Here is a 23024-nt window from a genome sequence, read left to right on the forward strand (position 1 = left end):
TTGAAGTTTGAACTACTCATGCCCGTAGCTAGGAATTCTGAGCTGGAAGGGCAAAAGCAATTTAAAGAGGGGGTACAACAATTTAAGGAGACGCAAAAATTTAAAAAGGTATTAAACATAATTTGAAATTTATTATACCAAATGAATGTTAATAAGCCAGTAATTTATTGCTACAGTCGATCATTTTATGCTATAGTTTCAATGCATAAAGGCAATCAAACAAATTCAACATTTCCGATCTTTTTTTTTTCTCCATCAACTTTCAACTCTTCAAGCACTTATGCTATACACCGTTATGAGAATAGTCCACATGTTTACCCTAATTCATGTTTGTGTCACACAGCAATGCATACATGTAATATATGTATACCGGTCAATATCCCTGTATATATAGGCTTTACTGCAGTTACTTCGCCTATTCCAATGAAGTTCCATATTGACATAATGAATGCTATGACCTTGTAATGGGACCAAGCTTGTGGGGCATTGCTTGGATGATTGGACCACAATGTGTTGGGAGTGTGAGTAAGAGGGTTTATGATACAGGGAAATTAAAGCAGTTGTGAGTGGATGGGGGTGTGGGTTGGGGGGTAGGGGAGAGAGGTAGCAGCTGAAACTCCAACATGGAAACACAATTGCATACGACAAGGACTTATAGTTCAACCCCATTCCCAACCCTGCCCCCCCCCACCCGCCCCTCCCCACATATGCTCCTATCTCCTGTATAAATATTATCATCCAGCAAATTCCATTCTACTCTCAGAGTAAGCAGAGTTAACAAATGCATCCCTCTTTTCCATATCTGTTCAGCAAATTCAAAAAGAACCCAAGGGCAGACAGTTGGTGAAAATGTCGGTTACAACTATCCTAAGCTTTAAGCAATTATATTGTTCATTTCACCATGAAAAGAGTTCCCCTCTCTTAGACATTGTGAGCCCTAGTTCAACAAGTTCCAACTTTACACAGTAGACTGCTAAGTCCATGTCAGAGTAAATAAAACAGATGACACCAAGATGGAATTTTATTCCCCAGGTGATCGGCAAGACACAATCTGATTCCCATTTGCCACCCCCACCCTACCCCCCCCCTTCCGTCCCCCACGTACTCTCAATGCCAGAACTTTTGTTTTCACAAAAAAATATTACAGCTGCATTTGGGCCACGTTAATTAATATTTCAATAAGGCAATTTGGCGATAGACAAGAATACAAAAGAAAGACAGAAGCTAGTTGAAACTTCAAACTCTTCCACTCCAAACTGAAAACTATACTTTAAGGGTTTGAAAATAATTTCTTTCATAGATTTTAATAATAATGATAATAATATTTTCTCTACATCCCAAATTGCAAACTACATCTTAGAGTTAAATATAATTTCTTTCATAACTTTAAAGAATAACTTTCTCTCCTATTGTCGATACACAGGTTGAAGTACTGAACGGTTTTGGGCCATTTAAATTTGATGAAAAATTGGCTTTGAAGATCCTGTCAAATACCGGCGAAAGCCTGCAGACCCATCAAGTTGACTTCTGTAAAGTTTTGCTCCATTCTACTAGTCTCTGGCCAGCTGCATCGATCGTCTCATCCTCCTAAAAGCAAAATATCAGAAGAAGAAAAAATCAACAAACTATGACTGAGGGTAGTATCAAAATAGACTTATTTGTCAAATTTTTTAAATTTCTTTCATTTCTGTTAAAAAATTTAAATTTTCGTAATATCGATGTTAGTCATTAGATGTTATATAGTCAAGTATCATATTTCATAATAGGAGAACAAAGAGTTACAATATTGATTTAATTAGCCAACTATTATTAACACATGATGAAAAAAAAAACGCCCTTAAGAACCATTTTTGTTTGTTTTGTATCTTCTTATTTTGAGGCATACTTTGCCTACCCAAATGGAAAACAATGTCTTTAATGATCACCGATATAACTGCAAAAATATGCCAGAAAAAGCAGCAACCACCATCAAAGTTTGGTCAGGGATAATTTAAGTTTGTTCTACCTCTCTCAGAGTATGTTTATACTCACTAAGATATTTATTGGTATCGTTTCATTGACTCCAGTATCTCAAAATAACTTTTGGAAACATGTTCTGGAAGGCTGGAGAACTTGAAAAATGCTGTCTAGAAGTTTATACAAAATTACCCTTCATTCAGCCAGCTATTATCAGGAAACAAAAAAGTCAAACTAGCAATCTGAAAATGTTGCCAGATTTTCAACCACTGAGATCAAAATAACAATAACATGCTTTTTCTCACCTTGATAAAACAGAAACGTATATATTTCTCTCCAATATCTTTATGGGCAGGACCAAAGAAAGCACTGCAAGGTATGGTTGCGACCCCCTGAAACAATAAGACAAAGTAACCGACCATTTATGGTTAATTAGCGACACTAGTCTTTAATAAATTAACTAATTCAGTATATATCTCTATCCAATATCTTTATGGGCAGGACCAAAGAAAGCACTGCAAGGTATGGTTGCGACCCCCTGAAACAATAAGACCAATTAACCGACCATTTATGATTAATTAGCGACACTTGTAGACTTTAATAAATTAATTCAATTATGTTAATTGCTTGCTATTTATTCGTAAGAGAGGGAGGGAGGGGAGATATTGGTTAGTGTAAAGCAAGGTACCCCCAGCAAAGAATGGCCATATAGGGATAGCAACCAACTGAGGACCGGATAGCTCAGGTGGTAGAACGCTGGAGTCATATGTCGCTGGTTCGAATCCCATTCTAGAGGTGTCTGGTTCGAATCCCATTCTACAGGTCCCATATGTCCCTAGAGGACCCATATGTCTATTCTAGAGGACCCATATGTCGCTGGTTCGAATCCCATTCTAGAGGTCTCTGGTTCGAATCCCATTCTAGAGGTCGCTGGTTCGAATCCCATTCTAGAGGTCACTGGTTCGAATCCCATTCTAGAGGTCTCTGGTTCGAATCCCATTCTAGAGGTCGCTGGTTCGAATCCCTTTCTAGCCATAAACGTCTTTGCTCTATTCCATCGCCTAAACTTTCCCCGTCACTCTTCTGTTTTATTAATTTGCTTATATTGTATAAGATTCTCAATGAGCCAGTGAGGATGTGAAGATATTGTAAGTTTCATAACCATACACTATGTGACCTGTGAAATCTTAGTATTAATGTACCAATACTACATGGATTTTATTGATATGAGTGTATGCGTTATAACCATGCAGGGCTCCAAAGATACTCTAATGGTCAAACTTAGGAATACGGGGAAACTAAAAGCGGCAATCATCTAGCTACTGCCGCCACAACATTCTGTTATATCCTAAACCTAATACAAACAAAAGTCTTTCGACAAAAGTCAACAATCTTTAAAACGAGCTTTTACCTGAGTCTTCATCAGGTATCTGACAAATTTATAATCTCTTGGTCCATCTCCAAATCCACTCAAATCGACATCTATTAATAAAAATTAAAAAATAAAAACAATAAAAACAATAAAAAACATTACTTTTAATTTTAACTGCATGAACATGTGATTGACTGACTTCCAAATTGGCTGTTTGATTGCTAACAGTGCAAAAACTTAATCTTAATCTTTAAATATCATATAGCGACCAAGACGACTTACTGTAGATGAGACGGCCAATTATAAAGAAGGAGCAAAGGTCACCTTCCAGATTAGCTAACCGCTTTACTGAAGAGTTTTGTATAATAAATCAATGGAAAACTGGACAGGAAATTATAGACACAGATTAAAAAGTGCAAAGAAATGTTAGCTTCAGCAGGATATGACAATGCATATGAAAGATTATATGATATGCAAAGTACTGTGGAGTCTGACTTGCACCCCTGCCTTACCCCTCCTCATGAAAGAAATAGTTAATATACGCTTCCCCCACCATTTAACTGGTGTATAGAGCTAGAGCATAGAATTAGAACCCTAAATGTCACTACATTCGAATCCCACTCTACCCAAAAACTTTGTTTACTCTCCCCCCCCCCCACCCCAGGCTTCATTTTTTCTTATGTGATTCCTCCCAGAGGTCACCGATTGGACAAACTGATCCTGTATCGCCCGAAATTGAAAAATATTCATTCAATAAACCAACGGAAGCAAAGCAAATATAATTACAGCTTTTCACAAATTTTTTTAGTTCGATTGACCTTTATCATCGATCCTGGCAAGCATGAAATATCCTCCTTCTGGGACCATCGGAGATAAGTTTGCCTCCCTTAGCCACTTCTCCATCTTGGTTCTCTTGGCATCGAGAGCTGACACGGTGGAGTTAAAGAAGCACTCTGGTGTATCTCGTCGAGACATCTCCAACTCTAGTCCTCTCGCGACTGCTTCCTGAGATGAAGAGAGAGACAGAGAGAGGATGGCTAGGTTTACAGTACCACGTCCATGCATATTGACATTTTTTTTTATATGACACCAGACAATTTTTTTTTATTGTCCTTGTTCTAACATTGAATTTTTTTTCTTATTTTTTGGCAAATTTAGGTGCAGAATTTGCTTTGTGATGAGTACTTCATGGAATAAAGGTACAAAGTTGTTAAATATTTGTGGGTTGCACAGACATGAATCTTTACATTAAACCATTGCATTCAAGGTATACTTGAGTGTTCAGGATGGGGTTTCCCCACTCCCTGCCCCCCCCCCCCCACATACCCACCCCCAAAAATATTTCTGGTAAAATAGCTCAAAGTTCTGCAAAAAAAAACTGTGTCCAATTTTCAAGCTATCAAGTCCTGTCTTTCTGCTGTTGCTACACACCACTATCATGTGTCACTATCATGTTTCACTATCGTGTGTCACTATCGTGTGTCACTATCGTGTGCCACTATCGTGTGTCACTATCGTGTGTCACTATCGTGTGCCACTATCGTGTGTCACTATCGTGTGCCACTATCGTGTGCCACTATCGTGTGCCACTATCGTGTGTCACTATCGTGTGTCACTATCGTGTGTCACTATCGTGTGTCACTATCGTGAGTCACTATCGTGAGTCACTATCGTGTGTCACTATCGTGTGTCACTATCGTGTGTCACTATCGTGTGTCACTATCGTGAGTCACTATCGTGAGTCACTATCGTGAGTCACTATCGTGAGTCACTATCGTGAGTCACTATCGTGAGTCACTATCGTGTGTCACTATCGTGTGTCACTATCGTGTGTCACTATCATGTGTCACTATCATGTGTCACTATCATGTGTCACTATCATGAGTCACTATCATGTGTCACTATCATGTGTCACTATCATGTGTCACTATCATGTGTCACTATCATGAGTCACTATCATGTGTCACTATCATGTGTCACTATCATGTGTCACTATCATGTGTCACTTTCATAAACCATTGCACCTTTTCTTCTTTAAATTTTGAACTAATTCGATAGATAACCGGCTGACGGTCCATACAGGAAAACACAGATAGAAGTCAAACATCATACTATTGTACCTGAACAAAATTGCATAACTTTTCATCCCTGTATCAAACCAAATCTTTATCTATGTCTTTACCACCGGCTGTAATTGCTTTGCAAAAAAGACAATTTCTATTGGATTCGGGCAGTGCAGTGTAATTACATTTAATTAGTCTTCCCACCGTGGTCTGACCCAAAATCAATTAAATTCCCAGTTTCTCTATCTGCATCATTAAAGGGTGTGAAGACTTGCGCTAAAAGAAATGTCTAATGCCGGTAATCTGACCTAGTTTCGAATGAGGTGTAACAGAAGTGTTAGACACCACCATCGATCCCAGAAAATACACACACAGCTTGCTACCATCGGTATTAGACACTAGTGTACAGTCAGTACATACAGCTGCAGTCAATACCCACAGCACGGTGTATAAACGAAACAGCGATGGAAATCTCAAATCCAGCTAAAGATAACAAGGTATCACGTTTCATTACTGTCTGCATTTTGTAGCGACACAAACAAAACGTCACTTGCAAGCAACAGAAAAGTTAACTTTTTCAGATGGCCACACAAGATTTGGGGCGAGTCTTCAATGCCTTTAACCTGATAAATCCTGGCCAGCGAATAAACCGACTGGCGATTTTTGGAAGCAGTTTTAAGTTAGCTACCTGAAGAGGAGTAGCACACGTAAAGACACAATTCTGGTGAATGGTCATCATATTCTTAATGAGATGAGGTGGACCAATACTCCAGCCCAACTGTGGAAAGAAAAAAGAATAAGTTAGAAAGGTCTCTCTCTGTTTGTATGGACACTTACATGGAAACGGACCAATTACTGTATACTAAAGGAGTTTAACCCCTAATTGACCTCTCAAGAGGTCCTGCCGGGGATAATACAGTAGCTATTATTAAAGCATAGACAACAAGTTCTTTTTTTTTTACCAGTTGCTTCAAATAAGAATATACTCCAGTGAACTGTTTCTCTTCAACTTCTAAAATCTGTTTCAGATGTTTCGACTCAGACCAGTAAATTGTTCTTTTCTAAATTGTTCGACAATCTGATTATGCAGCACGTTTATAAGGGTCCATTATAGCATAGTTTTTGCATATATTAGTTTCACATGCCCTAGGAGTTTCAACTTTCCATCCTCGCAAGATTATATCCCATCACTAGCAAGAAAAAATAAAACGAGAGGAAACAATACAGCAAGATCGCCCTCTCTGTTGAACAACCACACTCTGGTGAATTTATTATTATAATTTCAAACTGATAATAGTTAGGACACCTAGACAAAAGCTCTAGTCGCTTCAGAATTATTATTATTATTAAGAGAACATATTTCTATTACTGTATTAAGTGTTCTTAATTGTCTTATAAGATAGATGGCAATATTTATATTGATATATTAAAATTGATGGAGTTATGTGTTAAGAAGGTGAAAAATGGGGAAAGGTGAATAAGGCAGATGCGAGTTTTGTGAATACGAAAAAGAAGGTTCAAAATAAGGGAGTGGCAATGAACGGTATGGAAGAGAACCTATTGGCCACGACAAGATTTTATCGGAACGATATGGAATGCATGCATGCTATCAGGGAAAGCAAAGTTTAGGGTAATGTCACATGGTCGACACATTAATGATTAACCAACGAGTAGTAGCTATTGACAAATTAATTTATTGGCAGGAAATTAATTACCTTCCAACTTTGGAATTTAAACTTTTGTCAGTACTGTACAGATGTCAGAAAACGATACATACATTTGAATAGCTAAGGATCCGAATTGTGTAGGATTGCCATGTTACCATTGTAACCAAGCGAAATACATTCAACTTAAAAGTATGATGCCAAAAAGAGTGGTTTTCTTCTTTATATTTCCTTATTGAAAGATGTGTCAAAGTAAGTTGGCCTGACGTTTTGATCCTTGCAGGATCTTCTTCAGAGGCTAAATGACAAGTAACAGTAGCAGAAGGGACAAATTCACGCACAGAACACAGACAGGTTAATGAGCAGGGTGAACGCAAAGATATCTTTTTTTTTTTCGAAACAATTCTCTAGAAGATATTCAATTGAGTACATCTCAAGTTGAGACTATATAGCTTAAAGTTGCCAACCATTGCTCTTTGTGTAAGGCAATAATTAATGTTCCTGTATCATGTTAAGCTGTTAAAACTAAGAAGAATTGACAATTGCCTAAGATGGTTCATTTTTAACCACAAATCTGATTGAGTAAAACTCTTAGTTATTTGCTCCCTCTTAATTACGCTAAGAAAATAGCAAGCGCTTCCCAAAATAAAAGAAATGATGAAAATGAAAGACACCCTCATAAAGTTTGTAACCAAATGAACAAAGTTGGTGATAGTAATCAATAAATATATTTCATCCTATAAATTTTGAAAAAAAATTATATATGTTCAGATATAAACGGGTTTGGTCAAACCTGTGGTATTTTCCTTTTTTGTAACAAAGTTTGCTGTTAGAGCTCTGCTGTTAAAACTCTGAATTTGTCACAATTTGCCATTCAAAATTGGATTAAAAAATCATAAACTAATGTCATTAAAATATCTGTGATATGTTCTATGTAAAATAAAATACAGAAGCTGAGGGATACAAAAAAAAAAAATGGAAATGAGAGATATGGATGTTAGCAATGAGCAGCAAAAGCAAAATATATAAATTGTTTGGTTAAAGATAGAAAGAGTAATTAAAGAAGATTGCTTTCTTAACAACATAGCTTGATATAAGCGCATTGTTAAAGTGAGCTGAGGTTTTTTTTCTTGCGGGGAAGGGATGGGGGTGGTTAGACACATCATTGACACTTAACAGGCAATTCTCTGATAGTTACAGCATCCCTTGTCCAACAAAGTTTGCTCATGGAAAAATAAATGTTGATTAAACCCACCCGCCATCCCGTGGCACAAAATATCTTCCCTGCGCTGTATGTTGTGATGGTCCGCTCCCACATGTCTGGGAAACAGCTTGCTGCCGAGAAATTAGTGGTTGAAAAATAGACGGAATATGGCACAGGTACATATTAGCAAATGGCATTAAAGTGAACAGAATTAATAGCACTTATTTGGGGCATAACTTAACTGTTTTATTCTTAAAGTGACATAATTCAGCTGCTTGTGTTAAGTTGATGAATTACACTAAGATACAAACCGGAGAGAAGAATTCCACTACAAAATGTTCCCTATGCCAATAAATAAAGCAAATTCTACCCTTTGCAAGACCACAGTTACCACATAGTACTATAACTGTGCATCAAAGTATGAGAGGCAAAAGAATGGCCACACTTTAAAAGAATTATTAATTATTAATTAATTGAAAGTGATTAAATGAAGTTTACTACATCCATAAAAAAAATAAAAAAATGTTATTCATAGAGATTACATTTCCTTGTTGTGTGATTTTGTAATTAAAACAAACAAGTCTTTCATACAGTGTAAGCTCATCAGTATTGTAGTTTGATACCATCAATATTGCCAATTTTCCTTTCTATCAACATTATCCATCGCCATCCCAGTCAATGCTCTCTTAATTGCGTGTTGACAAGATGATTTCCCCATAATGTCAGTCTTTCTATATAAAACAGCAATTTTAAACTAGTCACTCTACATACCAAACAATGTGTTGCAACCAAGCACCAATTTCAGAACATCAAAGTTTGATATCTCGCAGTCTTATCTACAGAATGTTACATCTCGTTAATTTCCTGGAAAAAAGATGCAATCTACCACCAGAGGATAGAGACGAGAAAGGAATTTCTAGAGCTAAGCTTTATAAAACGCAGAGAAGCCAGCAGAAGTCATGGCGCTTCAATTGAACTGATGGCATGTTTAAAGAAAGTTGAGTATGGGGTAAAGGTTGGCGGCTACGATGGCATAAACAACAGGAGGTAAAAGTTTGATATTAAGAAGTTGTAAGTTATAGAGAATTAAAACCTGATTAGAATAAAAAATTGCCTGTCATCAATAGTCCTTTCACAGTCCAAGAAAAACTTTGGTAAAAGAACCGATGACTTGCATGCATGTCGTTCATTCGTGAATGCATGTGATATGTATGTATATTAGATCCTCCTACAAGCAGGAACTTGTGAAGAAGCCTCAATGGCTTATCAAAGCCGCAAGCTGACCGAAGTCAGTCTCTTACATTCATATCCAAAAGGGTGTGGAAAGGGGATGGGGAGGAAGTTGGGGGGGGGAAGAAAGTGGGGTTGGAGGAAGGCGAGTGGAGGAGGTGAGTAGCAGAAGATATGCCTACTTTCGCTTTCTTTACATTTGTATTTTGTTTGTATTTTTTTTACTTTTGGAAAATTTAGAAAAATCAAGGACTTGTCAATGCTTCCTTTCTCAGTTTATGATTTTGAGCGTTTCCATGATGATTTTCTGAATGACCAACATGCAACCACTATCCCGGTCGACTTTTACTGTTTAGTAGGTTTTTTTAAATTTTTTTAGCCCCTGAAGAAGACCCTGCTAGGATCGAAACGTCAGGCCAACTTACTTTTACACATTCTCCTTCACAGGCTCTCTAGTGGATAAGCAGTTTGCTTACAGTTTCATTTTTATTTCAGAAGGAAGAGAGTATGGAAGAGAGCGTAAGAAGAGCAAAGCTGGTCAGTTGATTCAATTATTTAAACCACAGAAACCCATGTTATTTTTCTACAGACCTTCCATCCTGTAGCACTGAAAATTTTTCCAGCGCTAAAGATTGATATGGTCCTTTCCAACATATCGGGGAGATTTGCTACATGAGAGAACAAAAGTGCAAATAGAGAATGGAAAGAAACCCATATTAGACTCGTTTGCTGAAAAACAGTACCTGTTAGAAAAATCTGCATATTGAATTTGACACTGCTTCTATTGCTTTCGGACCACCTGTGACCAACTTAAAGTCCTGCAGAAATTCTACCAGACGGTTAAACATTTGCGTCTAGTTTAGTTTTAGGTACATATATATATATATATATATATATATATATATATATATATATATATATATATATATATATATATATATAGTGACCTGGTCTCTACCGTATTAATAATTGGTCAGTGGTTGTCACAACTCCTTCTGGGATAACCCCCTCAAGTATTTTATTGATTACTTTACGTGTTTAGTTAATTGGATGCTAATTATTTAGCCATGGTTTTGTGCATCCTTAAGCATTACGTAATCATTTTTTTGTTAACCAGTATCGGAATTCCATTGGCATGGGGTATAAATAGAACAGTAAAGCCACGTGCTCTCTCTTTTCAATCTCGGTCTTGAACCGAAAACAAAACCGTAAGTTGGTCTTGTTTAATTATTAAATGTCAGAATTTTAGTTCAAAAGAAACCAATTTCCACCTTCACTGAAATAACATGGACTCATTACTTTACAAATTAAATTCGGTGTTTTTGGTACTTTTATAGATGGCAAAAGAGGCAGGGAAAAGGCTAAATTAAAGCTTCAACGAGGAAAGAAAGAGAACGTGAAACTAAGAAAAGGATGACGCTCATATAGAAAGAAAGAACATTCATTTGAATTAACCATAAACGTTGACAGAACCCTCAACGAAACAAAACTAGGACCATAAGAAGGAAAGGATGCCATATGAAGCATAGAAGTTTAAAAGGATATATATAGAAAATGATGCCTTTTTTTTTTGTTCTATGTAACCGCCATTAATTTTATTGCTGTTGTTAATAATTATATTGAACCTTTGAAACTCATATACTCTCTCTGTCCGTATTTACGCCGTTGTCGACTGCTCTCTTGAAAAGAATCCGTGACAGTGGTTAATTACCATCACATGTTATTACAATAAATCCATTTGTCTTTTTCTTGCTGAGTAATGCAATATGATCAAATACAACAAACAATGAAAGGCCTAATGATCTTCTCCCACCTTGTAAAACACTCAAATTTGCAACAAATTTTTGAAGGATCACTTTACCCATTCTCAGGTGTTTATTGCCATCGTACACCATGTGTTCATAAACCTCATCACTGATACAGAGGATGTCGTATTTCTTGCATAAATCTGCAACGGTTTCTAACTCCTCGTATGTAAACACCTACAGAGTGAAGTTTAAAGAAAATGAGTCACTTGCATACTACATGATCTTTTTGAGGTTGTGGGATTACAGGGGAAAGAATCAGCATATCCTCTGAGATGATATCTTACAGGTAAACTGGATTTTGCTGATTAAATTAATTTCATATAAGTGATGTCGGATAAGTCATGGATCAGACAACCAAATTTACTTTTCCTGACAGACATAGAAGAAAGTTGCCTTGCAGTGGACAAGAAGAGTTCTTTAAACTGACAAATTGAGACACCAGCCCAACAAAGAACTGTCCCATTTAGTAAATGATACTGTATACTACCAGAGCTGAAGTGATTCTGTTCTCAAATTCTTATTCAAGCAGATCTACCTATATCCACACTCTTCCATGATGATTTGTATACATGCATGCTCCTGCTCAGGATATTTGCACTAGTGGTATAGGAATCAGTCGATGACAGATTCTTACTCACGCTTTCATAGAGCCTTGCACTCGTTGTTGTACTCAAACCATAGGGCAATTCTACTTGCAATCATAATCATGCTGTTGTACTCATACTCATAATGTTGTACTCATGCTCAGGCTGTTGTACTAATGCTCATGATGTTGTAATCATACTCATGTTGTACTCATGCTCATAATGTTGTATTCATGCTCTAATGTTGTACTAATGCTCATGTTGTACTCTTGTACTCAAAATTCAAACTTCAGTTGTATAAATTCCCAACAATTTATGTTACACAATAGCCGTAAATGTTTATATCTGAAAACAAACTAACCTTTCCGAGTGGATTATTCGGTGAGTTCACAACAATCGCTTTTGTCTTTTCCGTAAAGGCAGCTTCCAGTTCGGCCTTGTCAAGTTTCCAGTCAGCAGTCGATTCAACGTCATCTCTGGCCTGCAAGACAAAGAAATTTCTTTTTTGGAGGAGAACTTCAAGAATAACGAATAAATTCTGTGTTCTGTTTGCAGGCATTTTAATATCATTCCAAGAATTAATTTGTTGGCTTTAAGAATTACTGATCTGGCAGAGGTGTCCATGTGTGCTTGGGAGGGGGCAAGGGGGGGGGGGTGAAGGTGGAGGATACTCACTGGTCTTAGAGGTACATGTCTTGGTTTTCCTCCAGCCATGAGAACCACCGGTTCATAAGAGTCAAATGAAGGCTCAATGATAATGACCTGGAAAAGAAAGCAAGAAAATATTAAATGATTAATATGAGAAAAGATACATGTTTACAGTTTCAAGATTTCAACGACTCATATTAATTTCTTCATTAATGAACTCAACATATAAAAACTGCAAGAAGCCTTGATGGAGGAAAGTGAACGATGAATTAACTGCACAAAACACCAACTTAAAGTTGCCTGATTTATCGCCAGGAATGACATCACCTCCTCTCAATGCAAATTTACTAGTAACCTATATAAAATTAAAATAAAACTTTTAGCAAACTGCTTATCCACTAGAGAGCCTGTGTAAAAGAATGTGTAAAGGTAAGTTGGCCTGACGTTTCGATCCTACAGTAGCAGGATCTTCTTCAAAGGCTAAATGACAAGAAACAGTAACAGAAGGGACAAAAACATGCACAGAATACAGACAGGTTAATGAGCAGGGTAAACACAAAGAGATAGATGTAAGGGGATTAGAAGACAAGGGATGGAGAGAAGGAAGAAAGAAAGCAACAGGGGAAGAGGAGAAGGAGATAAACAGTGGAGGGACAAAGAGAGGATTAAGGGAAGGGGGTAGGGAATAAACTGGAGAAGACCAAAGACTTTGTCTTTGTGTTTACCATGCTCATTAACCTGTCTGTATTCTGTGTGTGTTTTTATCCCTTCTGTTACTGTTACTTGTCATTTAGCCTTTGAAGAAGATCCTGCTAGGATTGAAACGTCAGGCTAACTTACTTTTACACATTCAAGTTACCTACATACACGTCTTCCAGTATTAACATTGACTCACAAGATAAAGTAACTAGCAACCTATCTCTTCTCCAGCAACTTGGGCCGGCTCAACCAGGTCAACTTATCATTTACCTAGTACCTCATATCCAGGGTTAACGTGGACGGACAAGGTGAACTATCTACCAGTCCAAGTTCAACATGGCACTTAATATTACTTTACTTGATCTCTGGGATAAACACAGACATAAAGGAAAGACTTCCAAGTTACCAACCCTATATCCAGGATTAACATGGAATTAACATGGGAATCACAAGGTAAACTCACAACTGACCAACCTCACCTTGAGAATAAACATGGGATTTGTTAGTTATCTCCCTTATCTCCAGGATTAACATAGCTCATGCAGTCACCTGAATAGTTACCTACCTCATCTCCAGGATGAACATGTGCTTGCAAGGTAACCTTACTAGTCACCTAGCTTATTGCCAAGATAAATATATTCTTTGAAGGTAACCTATAGTTACCTACATCATCTCCAGGATGAACATATGCTTGCAAGGTAACCTTACTAGTCACCAAGCATATTGCCAAGATTAACATATACATATATGCTTGTAAGGTAACACAAAATACCTACATCATCTCCAGAATTAACATATGCTAGCAAGGTAACCTTACTAGTCACCAAGCTTATTGCTAAGATTAACAAATATATATATGCTTGTAAGGCAACCTTAATAATTACCTACCTTATCTCCAGGATTAACATATGCTTGCAAGGTAACCTTACTAGTTACCTTGCAAGGTTACCTTGCAAGGTTACCTTGCAAGGTAACCTACCTATTTTATTGCAAAGATTAACATATATATATGTTTGTAAGGTAACCAATAGTTACCTACCTCATCTCTCAGTTTACCATGCTTGCAAGTTAACCTTACTAGTCACCAAGCTTATTGCCAAGATTAACAAATATATATATGCCTGTAATGTAAGCAACTTTACGTACCTCATCTCCAGGATGAACATATGCCTGCCAGGTAACCAACTAGTCACCTAGCTTATTGCCAAGATTAACATATATATATATGTTTGTAGGGTAACCAATAGTTACCTACCTCATCACCAGGATTAACATATGCTTGCCAGGTAACCTTACTAGTCACCAAGCGTATTGCCAAGATTAACATATATATACATGCTTGTAAGGTAACCTTTATAATTACCTACTGTACCTCATCTCCAGGATGAACATATGCTTGCATGGTAACCTTAGTAGTTACCTATCTTATTGCTAAGATTAACATATATATATGCTTGTAAGGTAACCTTAATAGCTACCTACCTCATCACCAGGATTAACATGGCTCATAAGTGCATAGTACAGAGATCCATATGCGCCTACTGATACCAATACTTCAGTCATGGGATCAATCTTACGATTGAAGTATTCCCCGTACATTTCAGAGACAATCTTCACCAGTCTTGGATGTCCCTGGTGAAAAAGAAACCAGAGAAAATGAAATTGATAAAATATCTAAAAAATATCTATAACATACCGTATATCATATAACTATTACAAATATCTATAAAGTGCTATAAGGGAGTGTTAATTAGCTCAGTGGTTCAAGGAGTGTTAGCTCAGTGGTTAACACTGGTGCCTTCCAATCATAAGGTCCCTGGTTCGAGTCACTCCAAGATTAATGTATGTCGTCCAGTACTTACAGAATTGTTGACAATTCATAATCATGGACTTTAAATATGAATCTAAGAGACTGACTTCAGTCAGCTTGAAGCTTTGATATAAGCCAATTAGGCTTCTTCGCGAGTTCCTGCTTGCAGGAGGATCTTAAATACATACATACATATATACAGTACATACTGTACAACACTGGGGGGGGGAGGGGGAAGTAACTGTACCTTAGGGGAGTTTGTATAGTGGCCTAGGGCCTAACTCGTGATAGGTCATTCAAGAGAAAAGATGGAAAAATTGTTGTGGCTCAGAGATTGAGTATAAAATTTCTGTTTGGCCTGCAAGAGCCATTTAATGGGTGCATCCCTGAACAAGTAAGTATAGCATATTATTATGATACTAAAAATGCAAGGTATGTTGTATATAAATCAGAAATTAGCCTCATATTTTAAATCACAATTTAATTTTTACCCCTGCTCGTGTATACTGGTTCATCAGTGGTCCACTGTTAGTGGTGGCTTCTACCAAGTCGGTTACAATGTTGTCAGGTGGTGCAAAATTGGGGAAACCCTGCAAAAAAAAAATATCAATTTGTTTGTTTTGATATAGAAACTGAAAAAATTTGCACCAAAAAAAACAACATATGTTGACTTCTCTTCTCTATGTTCACACGATGATAAAATTTAAGGCAAATACAAGGCTTTTTCAAAGTATAACGTACATCAAATTAGTTATGCTAATTCATGCAAAAGAATCAAAGAACAGAGTAAAATATTTAACACACTGAACAGTGAAAAGTTCAACAAACTCCAGCCTTTTTGAAACCACATGAGTCTAGTTTGACTCCACCAGCCCTACAAACTAAGGTAGGTAAAAGTTAATTATATGACAAGGAACGTTACTGAAGTGGAATTTTTTAATTGTAGGTACTCAACCATCATTTACTCAACCATCTCATGTACAAGGTATTGTAATTAAAACTGATTGTTCTAGCATGACAATTGAAATTTTTTAAAGAAATGGCAAAACAGCTATAGCAAGTCTTTTATTCCATTATTTTATTTATTTTGTTTGGTATTTTATTTAATGTATGACCATCATAATTTAATCAAGCTGAATATTTATAAGCTGAAAAAAAAAGTAAAAACTTCATATATTTCTTAGCTTTATAGTTACTTTATCAACTTACTTGTCCCAAGTTGATCGACTTTGTCTCGTTGGCCAAGGCAATAAATTCAACCCTATTTGCATAAAGAAAACATGTGAAATACTGTGTCAATGTCATTCCATCCATCCATCTATCCATTCATTTATATATTTCTTTGTTTCTGTATGCACATTTTCGTTCTGAAAATTTGCTACAATTCTCTGGTAATGTAAGGTTTCTGGTGTGCAACTGAAGATACTATGGCTCCCTGGAATTTGGGATGTTTACTGGCTCAATGCCTTGTGAATTAAGCCGTTTGCCAGAAGAGAGAAAAAAGGCACTTGGGTATTTCTGCCAGTAAACATTAAGAACATACTTGGCATGATTTCGGCCTTTTTGAAACATTTATGCTCTGTAATCACAACTTATTTTAACAGCAAATATTATTAGGCTGCTTTCATAGGCATTGGGCTAGCTGTTCTCATTATTGAGATTATTATCATTAAGCAGTGATTCTTTCTTTCTTGCTTGTTTTTCTATGTTCTTTTCTCTTTTCTTCTTTCCTCTTACTTATCCTTTGTATTCTTCCGTTTATTGTCTTTGTAAAAGGGGGACTGCTCGTAAAAGCTCTGCTTCTTCAGTCCTCCTCCACCTCCTTATATATTAACTATTCACTATTGTATTTATATTATGTGGAAATCAATCAAACTCATAGGCATTGGGCTGCTCGCATAGGCATTGGGCTGCTCTCATAGGCATTGGCTGCTCTCATAGGCATTGGGCTGCTCTCATAGGCAATGGGCTGCTCTCATAGGCGTTGGGCTGCTCTCATGGGCCTAAATAGCACCTGATGTGTGTTGTAAATAAGGAGAACTTGAGTTTAGCTGGTAGATGTTTGCATTTTTTAGCAAGTGGCTCAAAAAAGGGTTGGGTGGTGAGGAATACTTTGATTGAATATTCAGTCTAAGAGGCTTAGATTTGAATAACCATTAAGCTTACCAGACACTGCCAGGTTGCCCAGACAAACGATCGGCCGCTTTTAGTGAAGTCATTTTCTTCTATGAACGAGAAAGCAGACAAATAAAATGTAAGTATTTCAAAGATAAAACTGCCAAATGCCCAACAGAAGCTGAACGGTATGTTGAGCCACAATTGAAATGGTCGACAATGGTGCATATCGTGCACACATTTAAACCAAGGCTGGTGTGCGCAACAACTTTGATGTGGAAATTTTCTCCATGGTTGATAATAACAACTTGGTATCATGTAGCCAATGTGATGCTTAAAATGGAAGTCATTTATTATGCACATTTACATCTCATTTGCATAAAATTACAACCCATCTTTTCTTCTTTTAATTTGCTGCTCATTACTACAAATACATTTGAGCCTAATAATAGTCCTGCTTAGCATTCATTGACTCTCGTCGCTTTTCTCCTGGGATTAGTGGCTTGCATATTTATCTTACAATGTTTTCAATTTTAATTTCAATTCAACTTAAAATTATATCAGCCAACAATGTTCCAAGAATTTACAGTACGTGACACGTTCATACACATAAAACTTAAGACTTCAAACATGATAAATGGTTGAGGGATCACACAATATCATTTAATATGCTAAGCAGATGTATGGCTATAATTGAGATAATAATGAACATAAAATGTTAGGCAATTGATAATGAAAAGTCAAATAGTATGATTTGGATGGATCTTGTGTGGGGTATACTGTAGCATGAATATAGCCATTGTATATGATCTTCATATGCAGTAACAAACTGTACACTGTTTCATATGGGTGTGATAATATATATATGCTATGAAATTGATAGTCATTGAAAAGAATTCAACGATAACATTTATTATGTGTAACAGTGTTTAGGGGTTTGAATTTTGTTGTTTGGTATCAAATACTAAAGATATTAAAATTCTGTTTAAAACAAAATTGATGCTATACATTTTTGCATAATTATAAAGCAGTGAAATGCTATGGCCTTAAATCATTTGAAGTACTGTAACCATTTACTATAAGCCCAAGATGCACCTGCATATGAACAAACTACCTTTTCCTATCAGCCCCTCCCCCCCCCCCCACCCCTTACAAAACAAAGGCCTCCTCCTGGATATAACCAAAAATAGAGAGACTGATTTAGTAGAGAGAGTCTATTATACTAACATCAACAACTACATCAGTACACAGCATCATACGTTATCTTTAAACCAGCATCTGTAATCGCCATGATGGTTACAAGTATCACAAAACATGAGGCCCAGAATTTTTTTTTTTCCTGCCTTAATGTTTAATTTTAGCAAAACTTCAAGATGACGTATTAAAGATGTGTAGAAGCAAAATAAAACAAAATGATCCTCCACTTGTTGCTGACAATATTGAAGTAATTTTCGAGAAGTGGTTGGGATTTATCTCTACACTGAAATGATTCCTCACCACAAAAAATTAAAAAATACAGCGTGAGACAAGTTGCAGGTGGTAAAAATGAACGGAATATTGATAACTAGCTGCATAACCAACCAACCATTCATTTGCACTGATATTATAAATTAATAGTCTATGTGATTTTGCTAGATAAAATTTAAATCTGATGGTAGTAAACACCGTGGAGTGAATACTTAATTCACTGTTCATGTCGTGAAGGCGAGTTTAAGAATTTATATTAGGAGGCAATGAAAACACTTAGGATTTTGTGTGCAAAACTACGATAAGGTAATATGTAACCCCTTGCCAGAGAAAAGTTTGGTCTTGTATCTGAGAAGTACCAATTTGTTCCACCCATCTTTCATATTGTGAAGAACTGAAAACTCTTTGTGTTTTAAAAGCAGCCTTTGAATGGTTTTGAATGTTTTTCTTACTCAAAAGTCTGCATACTCAGTTGGTGATGCAGACTTAATTTATCAGCAAATAACAATAACAGCTACAGAAAATGGTACAAATTTAAGGTTAGACACGACTGTTTATATCTGCTGTGAAAGTGTTGAAGGAATGCTCAAATTTAGATATTATCATTTTAAAAGGTTTCGTTTCTTATTGTTCAAAACTTTAAGCAACTGCTGCAATAAGCTAGAAATATATTTATTCGCACATGTATTTGCATGGCAGGATATGTTACAAGGCAAACCCAACTGAATAGATATTTGACCTTCTCTGTGGGGACTTCGGACATGTTATTTCACCCATGGACTTCACTACATATTTATTAAATTAACCACAACACAGTTTTATTGAATTAAACTATAATATTTACTCTAGATAGCCTAATTATTTATACAATAACATATACATAGCTTTTTAAAATATTGTCACAAATGGCACCGTACAATGTACAATGATTAATGGTTACCGTACAATAGAATTAGATGCAAACACCATGACAAATTACAACATGAACTTTTGTACTAAGTACTCTCTTTGTTTCTATACATGATGGCAATCTTCCCATTGAGTATGCACTGTATCTTTCTGATAGTACCGTTTAATTCAGAACTTATTTAAGTTACTGTATCTATTGGATGTCAAATTATTTGTTTAATATTATTGCAGGGTGGAATCTATTTGTACAGTACAGGAAGCTGAGACTATGGGAATTTTTTGTGACGTGAGTAACAAAAAGGTGATGCTATTGTAGTAGAAACTGAGCTGAGACTACTCACACTTGTAGAAGACAAATATCTGAGCAAATATGGAGATGTTGGCTTGAAGAAATGACTGACACGACTCGACTTTGCCAATCTAAAAGCATGTGTAAACAGTGGCATTCCAAATGTAACAGCAACGTTAGGAAGGGAAAGCGGCCTGTGAAAGAGAGAATGGACCATGAATTGATGAGTAGTGGCAATGTCTGGAAAAGCAAGTGATCTCCACTTAAAATACAAACTTCACACATTGCCCATCCTTCCAGCAATTACCTCACAAAATTTTCATAATTGCTGCAAATTTTAAATGAGAAAGTTACAAGCTCCCCAAGGAAAAAAATGTGTACAGTAACAAGAAAGCCTACATATATATTAGCAGCAAAGTGGCAAGAGATTTCCCCCAAATGTACATTCAGCTTGCCTATAGATTAATTTCAATGAGACAGTTCTTCAGGTGAAGGTTTGGGTTTGTTACTGCTGTATCGTGTTGTCGTGTTACGTACATAAGAGTTTGTTATTGGATTAGGGCAGATCTACATGACTACAGAGGTGCCCAGCTAATTTTAGTTTAGGACTAGATTTTTTGCTATGCAATTCTTTTTTAGAAGAGAAAATATGCAGAATGGCCTAGATTTATAGAAGTAGACTTTCAGATACTGTACATCTCAGATGCCGCATCCCATGAGCACTGTTGGTACACACCCTCCGGTATCACACAGGTCTCTTTTAACTCCTCAATTCTGTAGGACCTGACACACACACACATACTGTATACACATACAAATATACACACTTGTGCATGCACATATCACTCGGTGGAAAATAGTGAAATTATGAAGTATATATCATGAGGTTGAAGTTTGTATACAACTTGCATGATTGATAGTATAGAGAATGTGCATCTTTCGCCTGTTACGTTATTGTTTTGGCAACTTTTATAACAAAGCGGTTTTACAAAACAATATGGTTGTCTAATTAGATCTACATGATCAGCAGTTGACCTCAGCACATAGATTGTGGTATTACGTGCATTGTATGAGCCAAATTTAAAATCATGTCTCACATTTTAACATCTCATTTATTTTACAGAGCATTTCATAGAAACTTGTTTTTTCCACACATATATGTACTTGAAAAAATTATTGCTTCCAAAATATGCTAGCAAGGCAAATTATGGTAACTCACATTCAAACTTCATCAAGCATGTTTCTGCCAACCTCAAAGAAGTTTTCACTAACTGAGTCATATATGACATACTGTACAAGTCTACTTTAAGATTTCTCAATATCTGGGACAGACAGAACCTATGGCTAGATTTTATACTCAAGCCTTATGGTAAGACAATAAGGTATTATAAAGAAGATATCACTCCATCGATCTTTGTGCTAGGGATTATAGAAAACCGATGATGCACCAACACAAGCTGAAGGATACAGTAGGACTAAATAGCAAAGCTAAACCAGACAGTATGTCTTCTTAAAGAACAAATATTTCTCACATCTTGAAATGATAACATTAAACATTAAGTCATCTATACTCAGTGCACATCTGCTGATTTGCACTAACACTTTCACACAAGCGTTTGATATTGAATATTGGGAGCTGTACATAACAACTGTTGCTCATGAGCATGCTATACATGTATGCAAAGTTAGGATGGTATGTTACAAAAACACATACTGTATCCATAACATAACTTACTAACTTGTGAATATCATTTAAAGGGATTGAAGACTCGCACACAAAGAAACATCTGCCGGTAATCTGACCTAGTTTCAAGTTTCCCAGCAGGGAGTTGTTATGGAACTCCCTGATCTTAGGTCGAGATAGAAGATACTGTAACAAGGTATCATGTTCTGTCTGCATTTTGTAGCGACAAGCAACTAACCATAACGGGAAGTTAACTTTTTCAGAACGCGGCACGCAGTTTGGGGCAAGTCTTCAAGCCTTTAAGTGGAGAAAGGGTACAACTAGGTGCTATTCAGAATATAACACTACGCTTAACCCTTTCTCCACTTAAATATTGCTGATTCCATAAGTTAGCAGTATTAGGCTAATGTTTAATTATACATTTAGGCCTAGCCTTTGCCGGTTGAATAGTTCTACAGCTAGCACAGGGCTACAGTTTAACACATTATTCCAAAATATAATTTTGGGGCGCGTATAAGGCTGCAGACCAGTGCCTCTTTAGGTCTATGCCTACAGTAGGCAAGCTCGGTTAAAACAACAAGCTTAGTCTAGGCTTATCTCTGTAGGTTTTAATGGAACGATAGGTATATGGTCACCTGACTTAGGCTACACATTCGACTAGCGACTGTCATGTAGTAACACATGTAACGACAGTCATCTACGTACCACTACCAGTGTTACCATGCACAAGCCAGATCGGATTATCACAGCGTAAACTCTAGTACTGATATCCAAAATCGATAAATAATTTGATATGCACCTTCCACGTATAGCACTTCTCTGTAAATTTTGTTCAAGTTTTAGGTTTGCAGCGTTCGGTGTTTCTTTCCGTTTTATGACGTCTACACAAACATTGGGCGAAGACCAATCAACTTCTATGATTACTGACACACCCCCACCACAGCTTCATGAACTTTGAACGAACTTTGCCAGAGATTGGTCATTACAAAGAGACTCGGAAATTATCGTAATGTAACAGTTTATTTATCAATGTCGAAAAACGACGGGGCGGAATTATTAAGAAAAAAAATTAAACTTGTAATTTTGGATGACTGCTCAGGCACTAAATATCAAAAGAAAGACTTTCTTCTTCACACTTTTTCAACGACTATGAACGCTGTATTCATTTGTAGTACATTTTTCTGCACTAGGCCTATATGACGTTTGACGCATATATTTGGAGCTTACATGTACTTGCCAGTGTGAAAAGTTGATTTCTTTCAGGTATACCTTCCGGCATTTTCTCTTTTCTCGCTCCCCCAAAGGCGTAGGAGCCCCATTGAGGGGGAGGGGGGCCTGTATAACGACTTGCCGAAAAATATAACCAACATTTTTCGCGCGTCCAACATCTTAACATATAGGCATGCATCGTTTATTACATCGCATGCCAATTACATACAATCATTTGCCGTGTTATTACCCTTCCATATTGGTTATCACTTTTGGCTAAGATCATGTGTAGTATCTGTTCCCTTTCGAGGGG

At 36.7% G+C, this 23024-nt stretch overlaps 1 protein-coding gene across 8 annotated transcripts; it reads right to left on the reverse strand.

The window, feature by feature from the left end:
• Positions 1-116: 116 nt before the first annotated feature.
• Positions 117-22459, reverse strand: LOC139964373 (kynurenine aminotransferase-like). 8 transcript variants are annotated; one of them, XM_071965943.1, is made up of 15 exons: positions 22302-22459; positions 19871-20012; positions 17205-17263; positions 16248-16299; positions 15530-15628; positions 14711-14860; positions 12557-12643; positions 12243-12362; positions 11351-11471; positions 8311-8390; positions 6080-6169; positions 4147-4333; positions 3368-3438; positions 2262-2348; positions 117-1587 (listed from the first exon to the last, which is right to left on the reverse strand). In XM_071965943.1, exons 2-15 carry the CDS (start codon positions 19973-19975, stop codon positions 1516-1518), a joined length of 1380 nt encoding a protein of 459 aa, XP_071822044.1. In that variant the 5' UTR covers positions 19976-20012; positions 22302-22459; the 3' UTR covers positions 117-1515. The 8 variants fall into 8 exon arrangements, with proteins under 8 accessions (XP_071822044.1, XP_071822045.1, XP_071822046.1 ...); XM_071965944.1 differs by having other exon boundaries at positions 22208-22366; XM_071965945.1 differs by lacking the exon at positions 22302-22459 and adding an exon at positions 22138-22276.
• Between the last annotated feature and the right edge of the window lie 565 nt (positions 22460-23024).

Source organism: Apostichopus japonicus, chromosome 22 (assembly GCF_037975245.1).
Source record: "Apostichopus japonicus isolate 1M-3 chromosome 22, ASM3797524v1, whole genome shotgun sequence".
NCBI classification, from domain to species: domain Eukaryota; kingdom Metazoa; phylum Echinodermata; class Holothuroidea; order Aspidochirotida; family Stichopodidae; genus Apostichopus; species Apostichopus japonicus.